This window comes from Pseudomyrmex gracilis, unplaced genomic scaffold, assembly GCF_002006095.1.
Source record: "Pseudomyrmex gracilis isolate BER0280 unplaced genomic scaffold, ASM200609v1 scaffold_136, whole genome shotgun sequence".
Classification (NCBI taxonomy): Eukaryota; Metazoa; Arthropoda; class Insecta; order Hymenoptera; family Formicidae; genus Pseudomyrmex; species Pseudomyrmex gracilis.
In genome coordinates, this window is record NW_018020720.1 from 98,445 (window position 1) to 114,245 (window position 15,801).

Below are 15,801 nucleotides of genomic sequence, written 5' to 3' on the forward strand. Positions count from 1 at the left end.
ATATATTAATATATATATATTAATATGCAAAAATAAATAATTTGCACTTAATAACATTTAAAAATTTATACTTATAAGACATAATTTACATAATTTTGCAAAACAAAATACAAAAAATTCCTAAGATAAATTATACAATCTCTTCTATTAAATAAACATACAAAAAGATGTAATGAGACTATTTGATCTATTTGATCTATCATTGTTTGACAATGAACATGTGTTTACTCACTCTACGATCATATGATGTATATGTACATGTATATATAATTTATAGAAATAACATTTATACTAATTTAAAACAAAGAAAATTTATTTCGACAAAGATGTTAATTCATTTGTTTTATCAACAGAAGCCGTAATGGCGTTCATCATGGATCCTCTGTAAAAAATAAATTGAAATTGGTTGCGGAACAATAAAATTCATTACGTATAATCAATAGTATAAAAATATATAAAATAAACTTTTTATGCGAATTGTACCTGACACCTCCTACTTCTAAAGCATGAACACCAGCGATGGTGGTACCGCCGGGTGAACATACTTCATCCTTCAATTGGCCAGGATGTCGTCCGGTTTCGAGCACCATTTTCCCAGCGCCTATCAGTACTTGCGCCGCAAATTTGGTGGCCATTGGTCTTGGCACACCTCTTCTCACAGCTCCGTCTGCCAACGCTTCTATAATAATATATGCCTAAACGCATACTAAAGTTACAAATGTGTTACCAGTTTTCTCTACACATGGAACGAGAGTGTTGTAACAACTTACAAATGCCGGACTACAACCCGTTAGACTTCCGGTAGCATTCATAAGGCTTTCTGGAATATTTTGACTCATACCAATGTAGGAGAACAAAACGTCTATTAATTCCAAATCTTCTTGTTCAGCATTCTCACTGCTGTAAACTAAAAATCACACTTAGATTGGAGATAAATCAATTGTTCAACGTTAAATCTACACAAATAATTTCTCATAACGTACCTGTAATTCCTTCCCCAACCATCATAGGTGTGTTCGGCAAGGATCTAATTACTCTTGGTGCGGTCACAACTGCCGATAGTTTCTGAAATTATTTCATACGTTAAAATTGTCGTGTCAAAACAAAAATCTTTACTTTTCTGACTGTTACATAAAATCTTGCTCTTGCGCATACAGTATGTAAGACTTCCAAAGGTACTCCAGCCATCACCGAGACAAAAAGTTTGTTCTCCAATTTTTCACCAGATACTTTTGGTATAGTTTTGAGCGCGTCGTCCAGTATATTTGGCTTCACTGTCAAGAATATGACTTCGCAGTTGTTCACAACTTCGTTGTTCTTCAATGTGAAATGGGCGCCCAAATCCTTCCAAAACTCGTGCGTTCTGTTAGTACGGCCGGAAACCCAAATATTGTCCGGATTTAATACACCTGTGTGTGAGTGTTACGTATGTAAATAACCAACACGTATACATCTTTGTGGCGTGATTCTGTTTCAATTAGATTTGCCAAAAAAAAAATAATAAAAAATAAATAAATAAATAAACAAAGACAGGAGAATTAAATTACCTTTGCGAATTAAACCAGCACCTATGGCGCTAGCCATATTTCCACCCCCGATGAATCCAACTTTAAGAGATTTTAGATATTTCTCTATAGTTTTATATTCTATCATGTTGACAGCGGTGTTTGTTGCGATAAACTTCGTTTTTCGAATATATCAAAAATAGCTTCGAGCGACGGAGCACGTGCGTTAGGTTTTCTCTTACGATAAGATATCTAACGTTCTGCGCGACACGTGCGTTGGATGTACTTTTATTTAAGTATATGTGTGTACACGTACACACACAGAACTCATCAAGAATCCGCGCAATATAGACGCGGGGGGGGGGGTATGAGAGCAAAAGGGGTGGTTTCCTCTTTGGGGGAACGTTTTGGGAGGAGAAAATAGGAAGGAAGAGCAGCGACATTATCGACACGACGCGGTTGTGTGGACCATAGACGTATAATATATTCTCAACGTTGAAGACATCTTTTCAGCCAAACGCGCAGTCTATATATTATACGTCTATGGTGTGGACCATAGACGTAGAATATATAGACTGCGCGTTTGGCTGAAAAGATGTCTTCAACGTTGAGAGAGACAACATACTTTGAACAGTAACTCTCTCTCTCTGTCTATCAATGTCTGTGGTGGGATCAGGACCTTACTGTTTCATACCACCTGTAACCTGCCATCACCCCTTAATCTCTTTCACTCTTCTTAACCCCCACTATTTTTCTACCCTCACTTTTCCACTACTATTCTATCAATCAGCGAAGACTTCTTTTTCCCCCACTACTTCGCTAGACAAAGATGAGGCTACTGTTCAACACCAGCTGTCTCTCTCAGGCCTGGTTTATGCGAGCAATAACTGTTAACTTATGCCGGAACCGGTAAAGTTTAACTATATGATTTTAATACTTCTGTTTATACAAAATTGCCGAATGCGTATAAACAGAAGTATTGGAATCCTATAGTTAAACTCTACCGGTTCCGGCATAAGTTAACAGTTATTGCCCGCATAAACCAGGCCTCAATGTTGAAGACATTTTCTTAACATGGCAAAGGTAGGGAACGCGCAGTCTATATATTATACGTCTATGTTCAACACCAGCTGTCTCTCTCAATGGCGTATGGACTAGCTTAACAGGTCCACTGAGGCTGTGTTTCAAAATTNACTGCCAGCGCTAAAGATCTATAGTTTAAGTCACATATATTATACAATTTTAGCACTGGCAGCGTGCTGGCAGTAAATTTGGAACACAGCCTGAGCCACAACAGCACCAAACCAAACCTGTCTCTCTCAACGTTGAAGACATTGGGTGCGTTCAGACAACTCAACAGTTGTACAACGGTTGAGAGATAATCACTTCTGATTGGATAATACTTTTGGAACCGCTGCAGATTTTGAAGAATAGTCCTATCATAAGTGATGATCTCTCAACCGTTGAGTTGTCTGAACGCATCCATTTTCTTAACATGGCAAAAATAGGAAACGCGTAGTCTATACATTCTACGTCTATGGTGTGGACAAGCGATTGGCTACAAGTTAGTTGGTACAGCGCTCGCTGGCGCTATGTTTTACCTCTAGAGAAACCGCGCGTCTTGCTCTTTAGGTCCCCGCGTCTATATCTCGCCAGTTCTTGGATGTGTACATACTATATATACGTGCGTACTTGCACGTGTGGTAGGTAAGGACAGTCATATGGCGCGCTGACAGTTGCGTGACTTTTTGTTTCCTGCGCGGACCGATTGTGTGCGTGTGTTCGCCGATTCGGTGAAACGTTGAAAAATAAATTAATTCAAAATTGTGCCGAGAGCGCACAGATTGAAAAACACGCGACGAAAAAGTTTTATCCCCCCAGTCGCACCACCTTTCCAAGATGGGAGTAATATTTCTCGAGCACATCGGTGGCACTCGTCTGTTCTCTTGCGCATCATGCGATACCAATCTCACCAACAGGTCACACCTCGTCAGCACGCGTTTTACGGGTGCCACGGGACGCGCTTTTCTCTTCAGCAAGGTCGTCAATCTGAATTATAGGTGCGCCCGTAATAATTTTAACATCAGACAGAGAAATTGTTTTTTTTTTGTTTTTTTTGTTTTTTTCTAACAAAACGCGATGTTTGTTACCTACTACATGTTCACATCAGGCTGTTGGATTCTGCTATTGTGTGTTTGCACTTGCCAAATTTGTTTTTTTTTTCTTTTTCCACACAACTACTCTATGTTCAAATTTTGTAAGAAACATGAGCAAAGAAAAAAGAAAAAAAAAAATGCAAAACTCGAGCAATTTTGATGTGAATACCTACTACTACCAAGTGTTTTATTATATATTTCAATGATTTATGATGATGATGTAGACGCGATTTAACTCTATGAAATAATGCACAGTGAGGTACAGGATAGAGTGATGCTGACGGGTCGTCATATGGTTCGAGATGTCAGCTGCAAAAATTGTGACGCTAAGCTCGGATGGATTTATGAATTTGCAACAGACGAGCAGCAGCGATACAAAGAAGGACGTGTTATCTTGGAACGAGCTCTTGTTACAGAGAGCGACGGATTGAATGAGATTATTTAATATTTAATACCAAATATAGCGTGCTTTTTTTTGTTTTTTTTTTTTTATTAGTACATTTAAGGAACTTAAACATGGGTCTTAACCACATGAGTTGTAACTTTTTATAAACAGTTCGGTTTAAACCTTGTCAATTATTATAACTGGACGTTTTGGTTATTAGTGACCAATTTGTTCACGCATAGCCAAGTATTGACAAAGCTCATTGATGTGATAAGCGACATTCAACATTTTTGTGAATAGGATATGATTTCTCCTTTTTATATATATAAACACCACAAATATAATAGCGTAGAATTTAATCCTTTGTATGTCAATCTTAATCTATATATTTTGTATCACATCTTATTCATAATGGTTGTTGAATCTATATATATATATATATAAACTAAGAATAAAAAAAAAAACAAAAATACACTATTACACACTATTTTCCTGTAGATAAAACAGACTTCTCTCTCGTACTTCTGGCAAATATATTTGTCAAAAACTTGAAAAAAAAAAAAAAAAAAAAGAACATACAGAGACTTTAGCGAGTAAATTAGTGTATATTGTGAATGAGTGCAATAAATGAAAATGTCAGAACATTTTTACATAAGTTTTATTTATACACGTTTCCAGTAGGAGTCACACCTGGACGGATATATTGTGAAACGTGTTCTAATGTCTTTAGCATAAATATTGCTTTGAATATAAATTTTCATTCTCATTGTTTATATTCGAAGCGAATAACGATGATCGCGACGTTGAAATTCGTATGTTGTTGACGTTAACGATAATTTTTGTAATTTAAACAACAACAACCGTATTTTGTGGTACAATAAGTTTTCGCAAACTCGATTGAAAGTCATTGTTCTGCTCGATATAAACAAACGTTTGTATATATATTATGTAAATACGGAAAAACGAGAACTTGACATTCGTCGATGGTTTTCGGGTTTGAAGAGCGTTTTTTTTTTTTGTTTTAATATACCGATCGGTTTCGAATGTTAATTACAACACGCCGTCATCAAGTATCAAAAACGAGAACTGATTACACTCGCGGTATAACAGATAAGAGATATCCATTATCAAAATTGAGATATACTTATACAGCACTCGGAACGATGGTTTTGAGTATCTTTACAAGAAAATACTTGAAACATTTATATTTTTACAACTTACGTATTTTTGTGTTTTATTAAAAAAAAAACGTCAGTTTATATCATTTTCCTTCAGACGCGACTATATTTCACAGAATGTTTTCGTTTGGCGTCGCGGAATATTTTTTCAATAAACTTTTTCATACTCCAGTGAAGTAGAAAGACGATCTTCTCAGAACACGATCTCTCAATTATAATCTAACTAATAATACGCAAGAGAGAGAGAGAGAGAGAGAGAAAAAGAGAGAGAGACGAGAGAAAAGGTAATAATAAACAACGTAGGCACGGTTGAATTACGTCGTTGTACGTACACACATATTTATATACGTGTGTGTGTGTATGTGTGTGTGCGACTACGTGCGGTCGACGCACCCGCGGGAAGAAACGAATTGGTGCGCCGGTGGCGCGCGGATTCGTTACGATTGGTCGTCCTGGTTGGCGTCGCGACCAATCTCACAACGGAATAAGCGAGAGGCGACGGAGCGTCATGCAACAGCAATTTCCCAAACAGAGGCGCCAGGGCATTAGAGGACGAAGGCAGCAGCAGCAGCAGCAGCAGCACCGACGACAACAACGATAGCGAAGCGAGTGTGGTCATGTAGTCCTTGCCGCGCCGCATGGTGGATAGATGTTTCTCAAAATCACCGGACACCGAGTAAAATGCTGTAAATTTGTGCGTCGTCGTCGTCGCCGTCGTCAACGCGGCACCGGAAAAAGAGTGCGTGGTTGCCCAAGTAAAAGCGATCTCTCTCTCTCGTCGATCGGTCCACCTTTACCATATATACACGGTAATCATAAAATGCATTTTTTCTTGTTTTTTTTGCTCGCATCGCGTGAAACCCGCGGAGTGAAGGGAGAGGAGAAAAAGGAAAGGAGAGAGACTCTCTCTCGTGTGTGCGCTCTCGCGTATTGTTTTTTTTTTCTGTTTTTGTTTTTGTTTTTTTTTTGCTCTCGGTGCGAATTAATCGGCGCGACGAGACCGTGTGGAAGAGGACAACACGCGTTCCGTTGTGTCGTTCACCGCCTCTCTCGAGTATATTTGGTCCGTCCACCCCTCGGTTTCGACAAGCCGCAACGAAGCTATTGTCGCTATTATTTGTGCATTTTTCAACCATCCCCCTTGTGTTGTATGTTGTGTGTAGAGTTTTGTTTTGCTTCCGAGATCCGATCGCCGATCGATCGATCGCTCTCTGTCTCTCTTTCTGTCTCTTTCTCGATCGTTCCCGGGACGACGGATCGGCCGCGAGCGGACGGAGAGACTTTTAGTTTTTATTTTTCCTCCCTTGTGTGTTTTCGTTGCTTCGTCCTCGTGTGCCTTTCGCCAACGCGTTTTAATATACGTACATGTATATACGCGTGCGTCTCTCTCTCTCTCTCTCTCTCGTGCGTCTCTTTCTCGTTCGTCACCGGTTTCTCTCTCTCTCTCTGTTTCTTGTTCCTCTTCATTCTTTCTCTCTCTCATTCGTTCTTACGCCTGTGACGTGTAGGCAGACGTTGAGACAAGGACGGGACGAGAGACGGTGATACCTGAAAATTCTCTTCGGTTTCCGGTAAAACCGCGTGAGATGGACAAAAGTGACCGCCACGTTGGTCATCCGGAGAGTGCGCGCGATACTTTTTCCGGATGTAAGGAAAATTTTTAAGTGCCAAGTGTTGTCGTCGTCGTCATCGAACAACGCTTGCTTCTTCCCCCGCAAAGCGCTTCTCTCTTTCTCTCTCTCTCTCTCTCTCTCTGTCTCTCTCTCTGTCTTCCTCTTCCACATCGTTCCGTGTCTCTCGCGCGCGCGATGCCATTGCACCGCCGAACGGATCGCCAGCGGATCGCGCAGGAAAGGGCTATAAATATACACGCGCATCGCGCGCGGGGTAAACAAACTTGACCTCAGTGGAATTCTTATCTGGCTTGTGTGTGCATATATACACACACGTAGGACACAGGGTTTGAGGTTATGTCGCGCCTAATGTCTCTTCGTAGGAAATCGGTATTGTGTATATATATATATATTGCGCGTTTACGTTGTACGTACGCGCGGGCGATGATGACGTTGCGAAAGAGCGGGGGGGGGGAGGGGGGCGGGCAATAAGGAAAATCCGTTTCTTAGGGAAAACGCGGATTGATAGCTTTTGATTGACAAGAGGCGCGTATCGACTGTTGCGTGTGACAATCGTTCATCTGTGACAACAAAAATCCGCGGAACGTCAAACCCCCCCCGTTATCACATTATCGTTCGGTTTTATCTCTCTCTCGTCACGTCCGATGAAGATCGCGACGTTTTTAAGGAAAAACTTTTTTTTGTTTCCGCGCGACCGCTCGAATAGAGATCTGTTAGTATAACAGCGCAGCGATAGAAAAAAACTTTCGTTTTGACGAGTGATTTTGAACAAACGCGTGTGTTCTCTCGCGGGGAGAGAACGACGTACCTTTTACGGCGCACGCTGTCTGTGCTATTCGTAAATTTCGCAGCACATGAAAAAAAAAAAAAAAAAGCGTTTCGATTGGTTTACAAAGATCCAATTTTTTTAACGTAAACAAAATGACGGAGGAATGAAACCTGATGAAAAAATAGTTTGTGTTTACATCAAGTTTAATGTTTACATCCGTATATAATTTTGTTTGTATCTTTTGTGAGTAGAAGTTTATGTTTGCGTACGAACTCTTTTTGTATATTTATGTACATGTATGTGTAATGTAACATTTTGAGATAAATTTTATTTTTGTACGCTTTGCCATTCGCACATGAAAAGTATTTTTCCTAAGAAGTTGGGGTTTCTCGGACTGTGTGTGTGTGTGTGAAATTGTATTGTTTGTATTTTGTTTTGCACACCATATGTGTTTCTCTCAAACTCAATGGCAACTTGTGAAATTTAATTTTTTCTATTATTGTTTTCTTTTTTTTTTCCCCTAAACAGAATACCGGCATTTGTAAGCTTGAATTGAAGACTGTAAATACCAGTGCTGTGGCTTGAATAGTGATTTTAAACTGTACGTTAGAAGAAAAATTTTATTTCGTCGTCGTTGTCGTCAAAATGAAGTGGACAACTGGTATTCCCTTCTGTGAACAAGTAAATGAACTTACTCGTGTATTCTCTCAATGGAACGATTGCGAACAAACTGTTGTTATATTTGCGCTGGTGCGTCGTATACCTCCAATTCAAAAAAAGTTTATCATACATGCGATGCAAAGTTTGCTGCCCTCTACATCGGAGTTGGAGACAAAGGAGCAAAATGCCAACAATCCAAGTAACTACAAATTTTCTAGTATTGTGCTCTTTTTTTTGTTTTGTTTTTGTTTTTGTTTTCAGAAGGAATATCATGTTTAATAAACAACAAATTTTTAACTTGTTCACGTTGAAATTTAATCAGACGGTAATAATTTGAAAACTTTTTTCTTACTTCAGGTTATATCAATGCGTTATCAAATGAGACAACGGAAGTAGCGATTAATCAACTCTTAACGCATCTGCCCTTACTAAGGCCCGGGAACATAGAGTGCAAAGAAAGTTATATAGTAGCATTAACAGAGTTAATAAATCATTGTACGAGTACTGGACAGCACACCGAACAAGCGCAACGGCTCTTGAGTTACACTCTAATACATCCAGCTATGTCTAATCAAGACAAACAGAGTTTAGCTCGGTGGCTTACAACTTTGGAAGATCGTATTAGCGGTGCGCCTATTACTAATTTTGAAGATTATCCAAATACTTCACCAAGGTAAGTAAAGTAAAATCTCAATGCGATATAACGTCACTCCCTACGTATAATCCCGTAACTCCAAAACGCAAATTTTAGAGGAGAGCAGTTTAAAAGCTTAAAAGCTTCATATAGTTTCTCTAGTTAAGGAATCTTTCGATTTTAAATTTTTACTCATGAATATTTTTTTTTTAATATTTGGTGACCATAAAGAACATGACTTTCTAAGTGTCACTATGCAATAAACTGAAAATCCCGTATGTGACACTTATGTAATTATAGGTAGGGAGTGACGATAATCAATGAGATTATTGATAACATACAAACTCTTATCTCTTTTTTTTTTTTTTATATATGAAGATGGGAAGGTCTTCCGTGGCAGAGGAACTACAAACACCCAAACGAACAGACGAACTTATTCAATATTCAACCGAGCATGTTTAATATGCAACCATATTCGACCATGTCCAGTAATCGTCACCGTAATCGTTCGAATAGTCTGACGCCGCCGGTAATGCCACCGCATCACCTCGAAGTTGTCGAACGTAATAGTAACAACTTGAACACTTTATGCAGACAGAAAACGCGCAGCTATAGCGTCTCCAGTGATCACTCGAGTAAGTTTTTTTTTTTTTTAACTTGTGTGTCGTGTAACAGCGTTTCCTTAAGTCGTCAGGGGATCAAGCTTTTCTCACGACTTTAAGTTCCTCTATTTCTTTGGCATTGGGTGCGTTCAGACAACTCAACAGTTGCACAACGGTTGAGAGATAATCACTTCTGATTGGATCGTACTTTTGGAACCGCAGCAGCAGATTTTGAAGAATAGTCCTATCATAAGCGATGATCTCTCAACCGTTGAGTTGTCCGAACGCACCCATTCTTCTTGAGTGGGGAAAGAGTCGTGCTTGATCTTCAATATGTAGCTTATGTTCATTTTACACAATTGTGCAATTAACGCAAGTGTATGATAGTAGAGCACGAGAGGGGGGGGACCTTTTAGAAAATTAACAAGAATAGATGGATTTAAGTCGAAAAGAAAAAAAAAACACTGTATATATCGGAATTTCTGTTTATATCTGCGATTCTGTTTCAATGGCGATTATTTTTACTTAGGCAATATTATTGGTTTGAGTCAATTGAGCCCGCAGAGTTCCTGTGCAAGTAGCCGTAGCGAGAGTCGTTTGGATGATGCTTCAAATCGTTCACTTGCAAGTGGCATGAGAGGTATATGTGCAATTTTAACGCTACTGCGTGACGATAGAAATTTAGTTTTTTTTTTTTGTTTTTTGTTTTTTATAGCTTTGTTATGTAGCTTCATATAGTATGTTGTATTTTTTTTTTTAAATCTTTTTTTTAACTTTAGAATTCTCAAGAGAGATATCGCGTCAGTTTTTCTATATATCTAATTCCGATAAGATATTATTCTCTTTCACAAATTTGACGAATGTTGATGATAATCTAATTGTGAACTTTGTTCTTTTTTTTTTTTTTTTTAGATGTACAATCATGGCTTAAGACATTGCGTCTTCATAAGTACAGTTACTTGTTTGTCAACATGAGTTACGAGGATATGTTACAATTGACGGAGGACCAATTAGCGGATCAAGGAGTTACGAAGGGCGCCAGACACAAGCTGGCTCTTTCCATTGCCAAACTGCAGCAGCGGTACAACACGCTCGTGAATCTTGAAAAGGGCTTGATGTCTAATGTCGATGGCATGCAAAACGCTTCGATTTCGCAAAGTTCATCGGTGTTGATTAACACGGTGGAAGAACTCAAAACAATCTTATCCACCCCTATGAAACCGAGTCAGGAAAATGATCCCCAAGACATCCCCACGCAATTTACGAAAGTAGTCGGGAAATGTGCGTATAAAAGTTCGAGAGAGTTTTGAGATTTTTATTAAAAATTTGTATTTGGAAAAACTTCTTAAAAAAAAAATAAAAATTGATCTCTCGTTTTGTCACAGTATGCAGTAGATTAGCCTTGATGGAGAACACGGAGGATAACGTTTTGTGCGGATGCGTCAATATTCTCGAGAAGATACTGCAACACGATTGTTTTAATCCGAATCAGAAGGAGAAGGTGCAGCAATGGCGCAGCAGACTAGGCAATCCACGACCGACTCCGAAGTAAGTAGAATACGGGAAAAAAATTTTGATCAAAAGATGATGGAACTATATTGTGCGAACGTTGTTTTTTTTTTTTTGTTTTTTTAACTTGATACGTTGAAACTTCAGGTGGCAACACAATTACGGACATAACGGATATAACAATAGAAGGTATCCGCAGCAGCACAATAGAAAACCGAGCTTGAATCACATTCATCATAATCAGGCACACAATAACCAGTATATGATGACTCCGCATCGAAACAGTATATCCACGCCATATCTGCAAAACAGTCAGAATCATAATATGAATAACCTGAACATGAGCAACTTGCGCACTCTACACATGACCGAGAAAAGATCGAGTTTGCAGGAAACTAGTTTGCAGGTAAAAACACTTTTTTTTTTATTTATCTTGACAAAGTTTTGCACACGATTGGGGTTTTTATTCAGTTGATGATACATCGCCTCTTTTTTGTTTTTATTTTATATAGCAATTGCAGAAAACGTTGCAGCGCACGCATAGCGCGTCGCGGGATCATTTTCTGAGACACGCTCTTAACGGGACGAACGAGACGACGGAGCCGGAAATAAATTCCCGTCTGGAATCTTTGTGTTTGGAAATGACCGAGCAAGCAATTGGTGGGTTCGGCGAGGTCTAATCTTCCATATGTTTTACATCTAAAGAATTTTTTTAGTAAGTCCCATTTAAACACAACAATTATTTTTCGGATTATTGAGTCCGAAAATTCATTTGCGAGAAACACCTATTTGCCAAAACACGAGTGAGCGGGATAAACGCGCGCATTCGTGAGTTATCGTTTTAAAAAAAGTAAGACTTTAACAGGGAAACGTGTATATTTTTTTTTTTTTTTTTTTTTTGTGTGCAAATAACTACGTGTACACACACTTACGCTTTAATCTACCAAATGAAGAAAAATGTCTCGGTACACGTGACATTCTTACTAAGAGAAAGGTAGAGATAGATTATTCTTTGAAAATCGAATAACTTATCACACAAACACACATAGACACACACACACACGTACACAGGTGTAAAGCATATTTTTTATTATAACCAATGCAATTTATGCTATTTAAGTGACAGAATTTGGCTAGCCAAATGTTATTAGAAAGATAGATTCTTTCCTCGACTATATTTGCTGCATTCATATTATAAATCTAGTGTATAAAAACAAAAAAGGTATATATGTGTACAAACAAACAAACACATTCACACACACACACACTTTTACCATATATATACACATATATACATGATAGAATTTTATGAGCAAGGACTTTTTAAATCATATATAGCGCACGCGAAAGTACAGAAAAATTGAAGCGATAGGAGAAAAAAAATGAAGCAAAAAAAGAAAAAACGCGCGTCGTTTATATCATCACGCGATGGTTTTTTTTGCAATATTAATTTTTCACGTTATCCATTTTAAGAAATGGAATTTGATTCTACAGGGGGAAAAAAGATAAATGTTATAGTGAATGTTAAAGAAATTAATTTTTAACAATTGGACTGATTTTTACTTTTTAATATTACTATATTATTATTATTATTGTCATATTATTATAATATTTTTTATTATATTATACACCATTGTCCTTAACATCACTTACTTCTATGTTAACTTCTACTATTCATAATCGCGTCAATATCATTTATTGCTATTTTTACAAACACAATCACTACTATATTCCCGCTGCTACCATCGTCATTCTTTTATCTTTAATATTATCTCGTATTTTCTTACAATCACTACGATATAAATTGCTCTTACTGTACTGTTGTAAACTCCATTTACATAGAATGAGCATACTTAGAAAAATTTTCTACTTTGTCATATGAGTTTTGGATCTACGCGTAGTAACGTCTCTTTGAAAACTTCAATCTCGATTATATATGACAAAGCACGTATGGCAGCGTGTATGCTTCGTAGTTCGTAAATAGATCTCGTGATTGTTTTTTTTTTTGGATTCTCTTTAGTTAACGAACGGCATTTCGCTCTGTTTTCTTTTTCTTTGTTAGTTATTTGAGAAATCAAGTGAAGCTCTATTTCACACGCGAGTAAAAAAAAATTTATATATATACAATAATGGTTAATAAAGGCCTTAAGTGGAGAGAAAAATGAGAAGAGCGAGATGTGTAAGTAAGAGATGTAGAAGTTTGATATCGAAAAAAAGTAGCAGCGAAATTTCGAGGAAAAGGTGGGACTGGCGCTCGACATTTTTACGGCGCAACATCGAATTGTGGCTTTAACGTTCACCCTTTTAAATCTATAGCATGTTAAAAAAAAGAAAAAGTAGCATTGCGAGTAATATGTAGCATAATATTTTTTTGTGCAACCGCAAAAAATTTAAATTTATTAAATTGCATATAGAGAATGAAATAAAATAATCGATGACATGAAGTGAAAGGTGAAAAATGAAAAATAAAAAAATAAAAAAAAAAAATAAATAAATAAAAATAACGAAAGACTGAATAATTCACGCGTCGCGATCCGTCAGAGTTAGAGTTCTTGGATGCTTCAATGTCCTTCCGTTCGCACGGACCTCGTAGGCGCGTGAATAAAATAATTGGATAAGACTGCGAAGAAGGAAAAACTTGTCAAAATATTAAGAATTAGCACACGCGACTGGGGGGAAAAAGAGAGAAAATGAAAAAGAGCAAGAGGAATAAGATTAAAAAAAAAATAATAATAAATAAAAAAAAAAAACGACCGATATATAGTTATCGAGATCGAGTTTAAAGATACAGTTAGTTGATTAGTATATTAGCAATTATTGTAACACAATTATATTCTACTAATAGGGTACTATACGTGTAAGATCGCGGTGATTTCTTGATGAATCGTCCAGGAATAACTCCTGCTAAAAGAAAAAAAAAAGAACTGTCTATATTTAGTAATAACCGTGACACAAAAGAAATAACCATATTTAATAACAATCTATTTCGTTAACACATACGTGATATGTTTTACTTGGTCAGCGGCAATAACAGCACCACCAAAAAAAAAAACTCCGATCAGTTGTGTGTGTATATATATATATATATACGTATACATATATTATGTATACATATATATATATATATATATATTTATCTGTATGTATATTATGGACGAAAAAAAAAAAAAAAACTGAAACTTGAGAAATGATCAAAAGCTAGTCAAACAATTTTTAATTTTTACCAATTTAACATTTATATAGTTAATTAATTGTACATTTAAATTTACATATATACACCACACATATTACCAGAAAAATTACACTTCCTCATCTTTACACATACACACATATACCCTATGCATTCACTGTTATATATGCACGCAATAAATAATAAAAGCGAACGTGAACGCATGTAAGAAAAGCTCAAAGACTGCTCCTAAGCGACATCAGGAATTTCATTCTGTGCGTAGAATTACTACTTATATTTCATATATATATATATATATATTATATATCTTCTAATTACTACTTATATTTCATCTAATTGAGGTGTAATCTAATTTCCAACTGATAAAGGGCCGGACCTGAAGACTATAAAGAAAATGCAAAGAGATTTTATCTGCGAAGCGTATATACATATATAAAACAATTAAAGCTAAACAAAAAAAAAAAAATAAGAAAAATAAAATTGCAATCAATCCTTCCGAAAGACGAGGCCGCCGCTACGTTAATTTTTTGTCAAATCGATTGTCGCATCAAAATCCCCATCAACAAGCAGTGTTATTGCTTACGATACAGCGGTAACGCACTGTATTTAGTACTTACACTTTACTTAGAGATCATGTTATAGACCAGTTGCGCGTCTTGATCAAAATTAACTACCGGCGGCGATTATAGTTCATGACTTTCGAAGGTGCGAAGCTGACGATGCGTAAGAACGAGCGATAATGAACAATTAATCGCATAATAAGAAAAAAAAATCACAATGTGTTATTTTCAAAAATCACAAACAATGTACTAACAAAGAAAAATAATGTTTCTTTCGAAACGAACATTTTTGTTACACAACAGCAATAACAAAAACATTTTTGTTCGCATTTTGTGCCATGGTGGAAAAAAAAATTATGAAATTTAACATGTTTACACACACATGTACATATTATATATGCATATATATATATATATGTATGTATACGTAAGAAAAAGAGATAACAAAATGTATGAGAAAGCAACGAGATTTTCTTTTTAAAACTTGAGATCGACGCTTTGTTGATATATTAGATAGAACTTTTAATTTGTGCGTGTGTTACGTGAGAACAATCTCAGGATTTATATATTTCTAGGGAGTGTATATAAACTTATAACAACAAGTTTCGCAAACGATCACGCAAACGCCGATAAATTTGTGCTTTTTTTTTTTTGATGTGTGTGTGTGTGAATACAGGCATAAAATTTTCTTCCAAGCGACACAAAAAGAAAAAAAAAATATCGGAACTGGTGTGCGTATCGGCTTTTTTCACAAATCAAACTTTTTCTAACTTTACCTCTCATTTTTTCATCCTGAGATTATTCCCTCGTTGAATCGCGCGCGCGCGCGCGCACGCACGAATGCGATAACAATTCTGCTAATATATAAAAAAGCATCGAGAGAGAGAAAATAACTCTTTGTGATTTTTCACACACAACGCGATTGACAAGATTCTTCGCGCACGTGAGTACATCTTAATTGAATCTGGTTAACCGTAAAGTCCGAATAACATGTACCACGTACGCCGTGTATTTTTTTT

General features: G+C 36.9%; 3 protein-coding genes across 8 annotated transcripts; 2 read left to right on the forward strand and 1 right to left on the reverse strand.

Annotated features, from left to right (window-relative positions):
* Positions 1-89: 89 nt before the first annotated feature.
* Positions 90-2,008, reverse strand: LOC109856820 (pyrroline-5-carboxylate reductase). The gene is made up of 6 exons (XM_020432508.1): positions 1,548-2,008; positions 1,156-1,409; positions 984-1,065; positions 771-907; positions 484-695; positions 90-382 (listed from the first exon to the last, which is right to left on the reverse strand). Exons 1-6 carry the CDS (start codon positions 1,651-1,653, stop codon positions 313-315), a joined length of 861 nt encoding a protein of 286 aa, XP_020288097.1. The 5' UTR covers positions 1,654-2,008; the 3' UTR covers positions 90-312.
* Positions 2,009-3,177: 1,169 nt separating this feature from the next.
* On the forward strand, positions 3,178-4,617 carry LOC109856821 (protein yippee-like 5). The gene is made up of 2 exons (XM_020432509.1): positions 3,178-3,565; positions 3,917-4,617. Exons 1-2 carry the CDS (start codon positions 3,405-3,407, stop codon positions 4,104-4,106), a joined length of 351 nt encoding a protein of 116 aa, XP_020288098.1. The 5' UTR covers positions 3,178-3,404; the 3' UTR covers positions 4,107-4,617.
* Positions 4,618-5,726: 1,109 nt separating this feature from the next.
* Positions 5,727-13,467, forward strand: LOC109856818 (protein Smaug homolog 1). 6 transcript variants are annotated; one of them, XM_020432500.1, is made up of 9 exons: positions 5,727-6,033; positions 8,156-8,486; positions 8,645-8,960; positions 9,300-9,556; positions 10,053-10,163; positions 10,436-10,804; positions 10,909-11,071; positions 11,180-11,438; positions 11,545-13,467. In XM_020432500.1, the coding sequence occupies exons 2-9, from the start codon at positions 8,273-8,275 to the stop codon at positions 11,710-11,712; spliced, it is 1,857 nt and encodes a 618-aa protein (XP_020288089.1). In that variant the 5' UTR covers positions 5,727-6,033; positions 8,156-8,272; the 3' UTR covers positions 11,713-13,467. The 6 variants fall into 6 exon arrangements, with proteins under 6 accessions (XP_020288089.1, XP_020288095.1, XP_020288093.1 ...); XM_020432506.1 differs by lacking the exon at positions 5,727-6,033 and adding an exon at positions 6,265-6,287; XM_020432504.1 differs by lacking the exon at positions 5,727-6,033 and adding an exon at positions 6,727-6,871.
* The last annotated feature ends 2,334 nt before the right edge of the window (positions 13,468-15,801 follow it).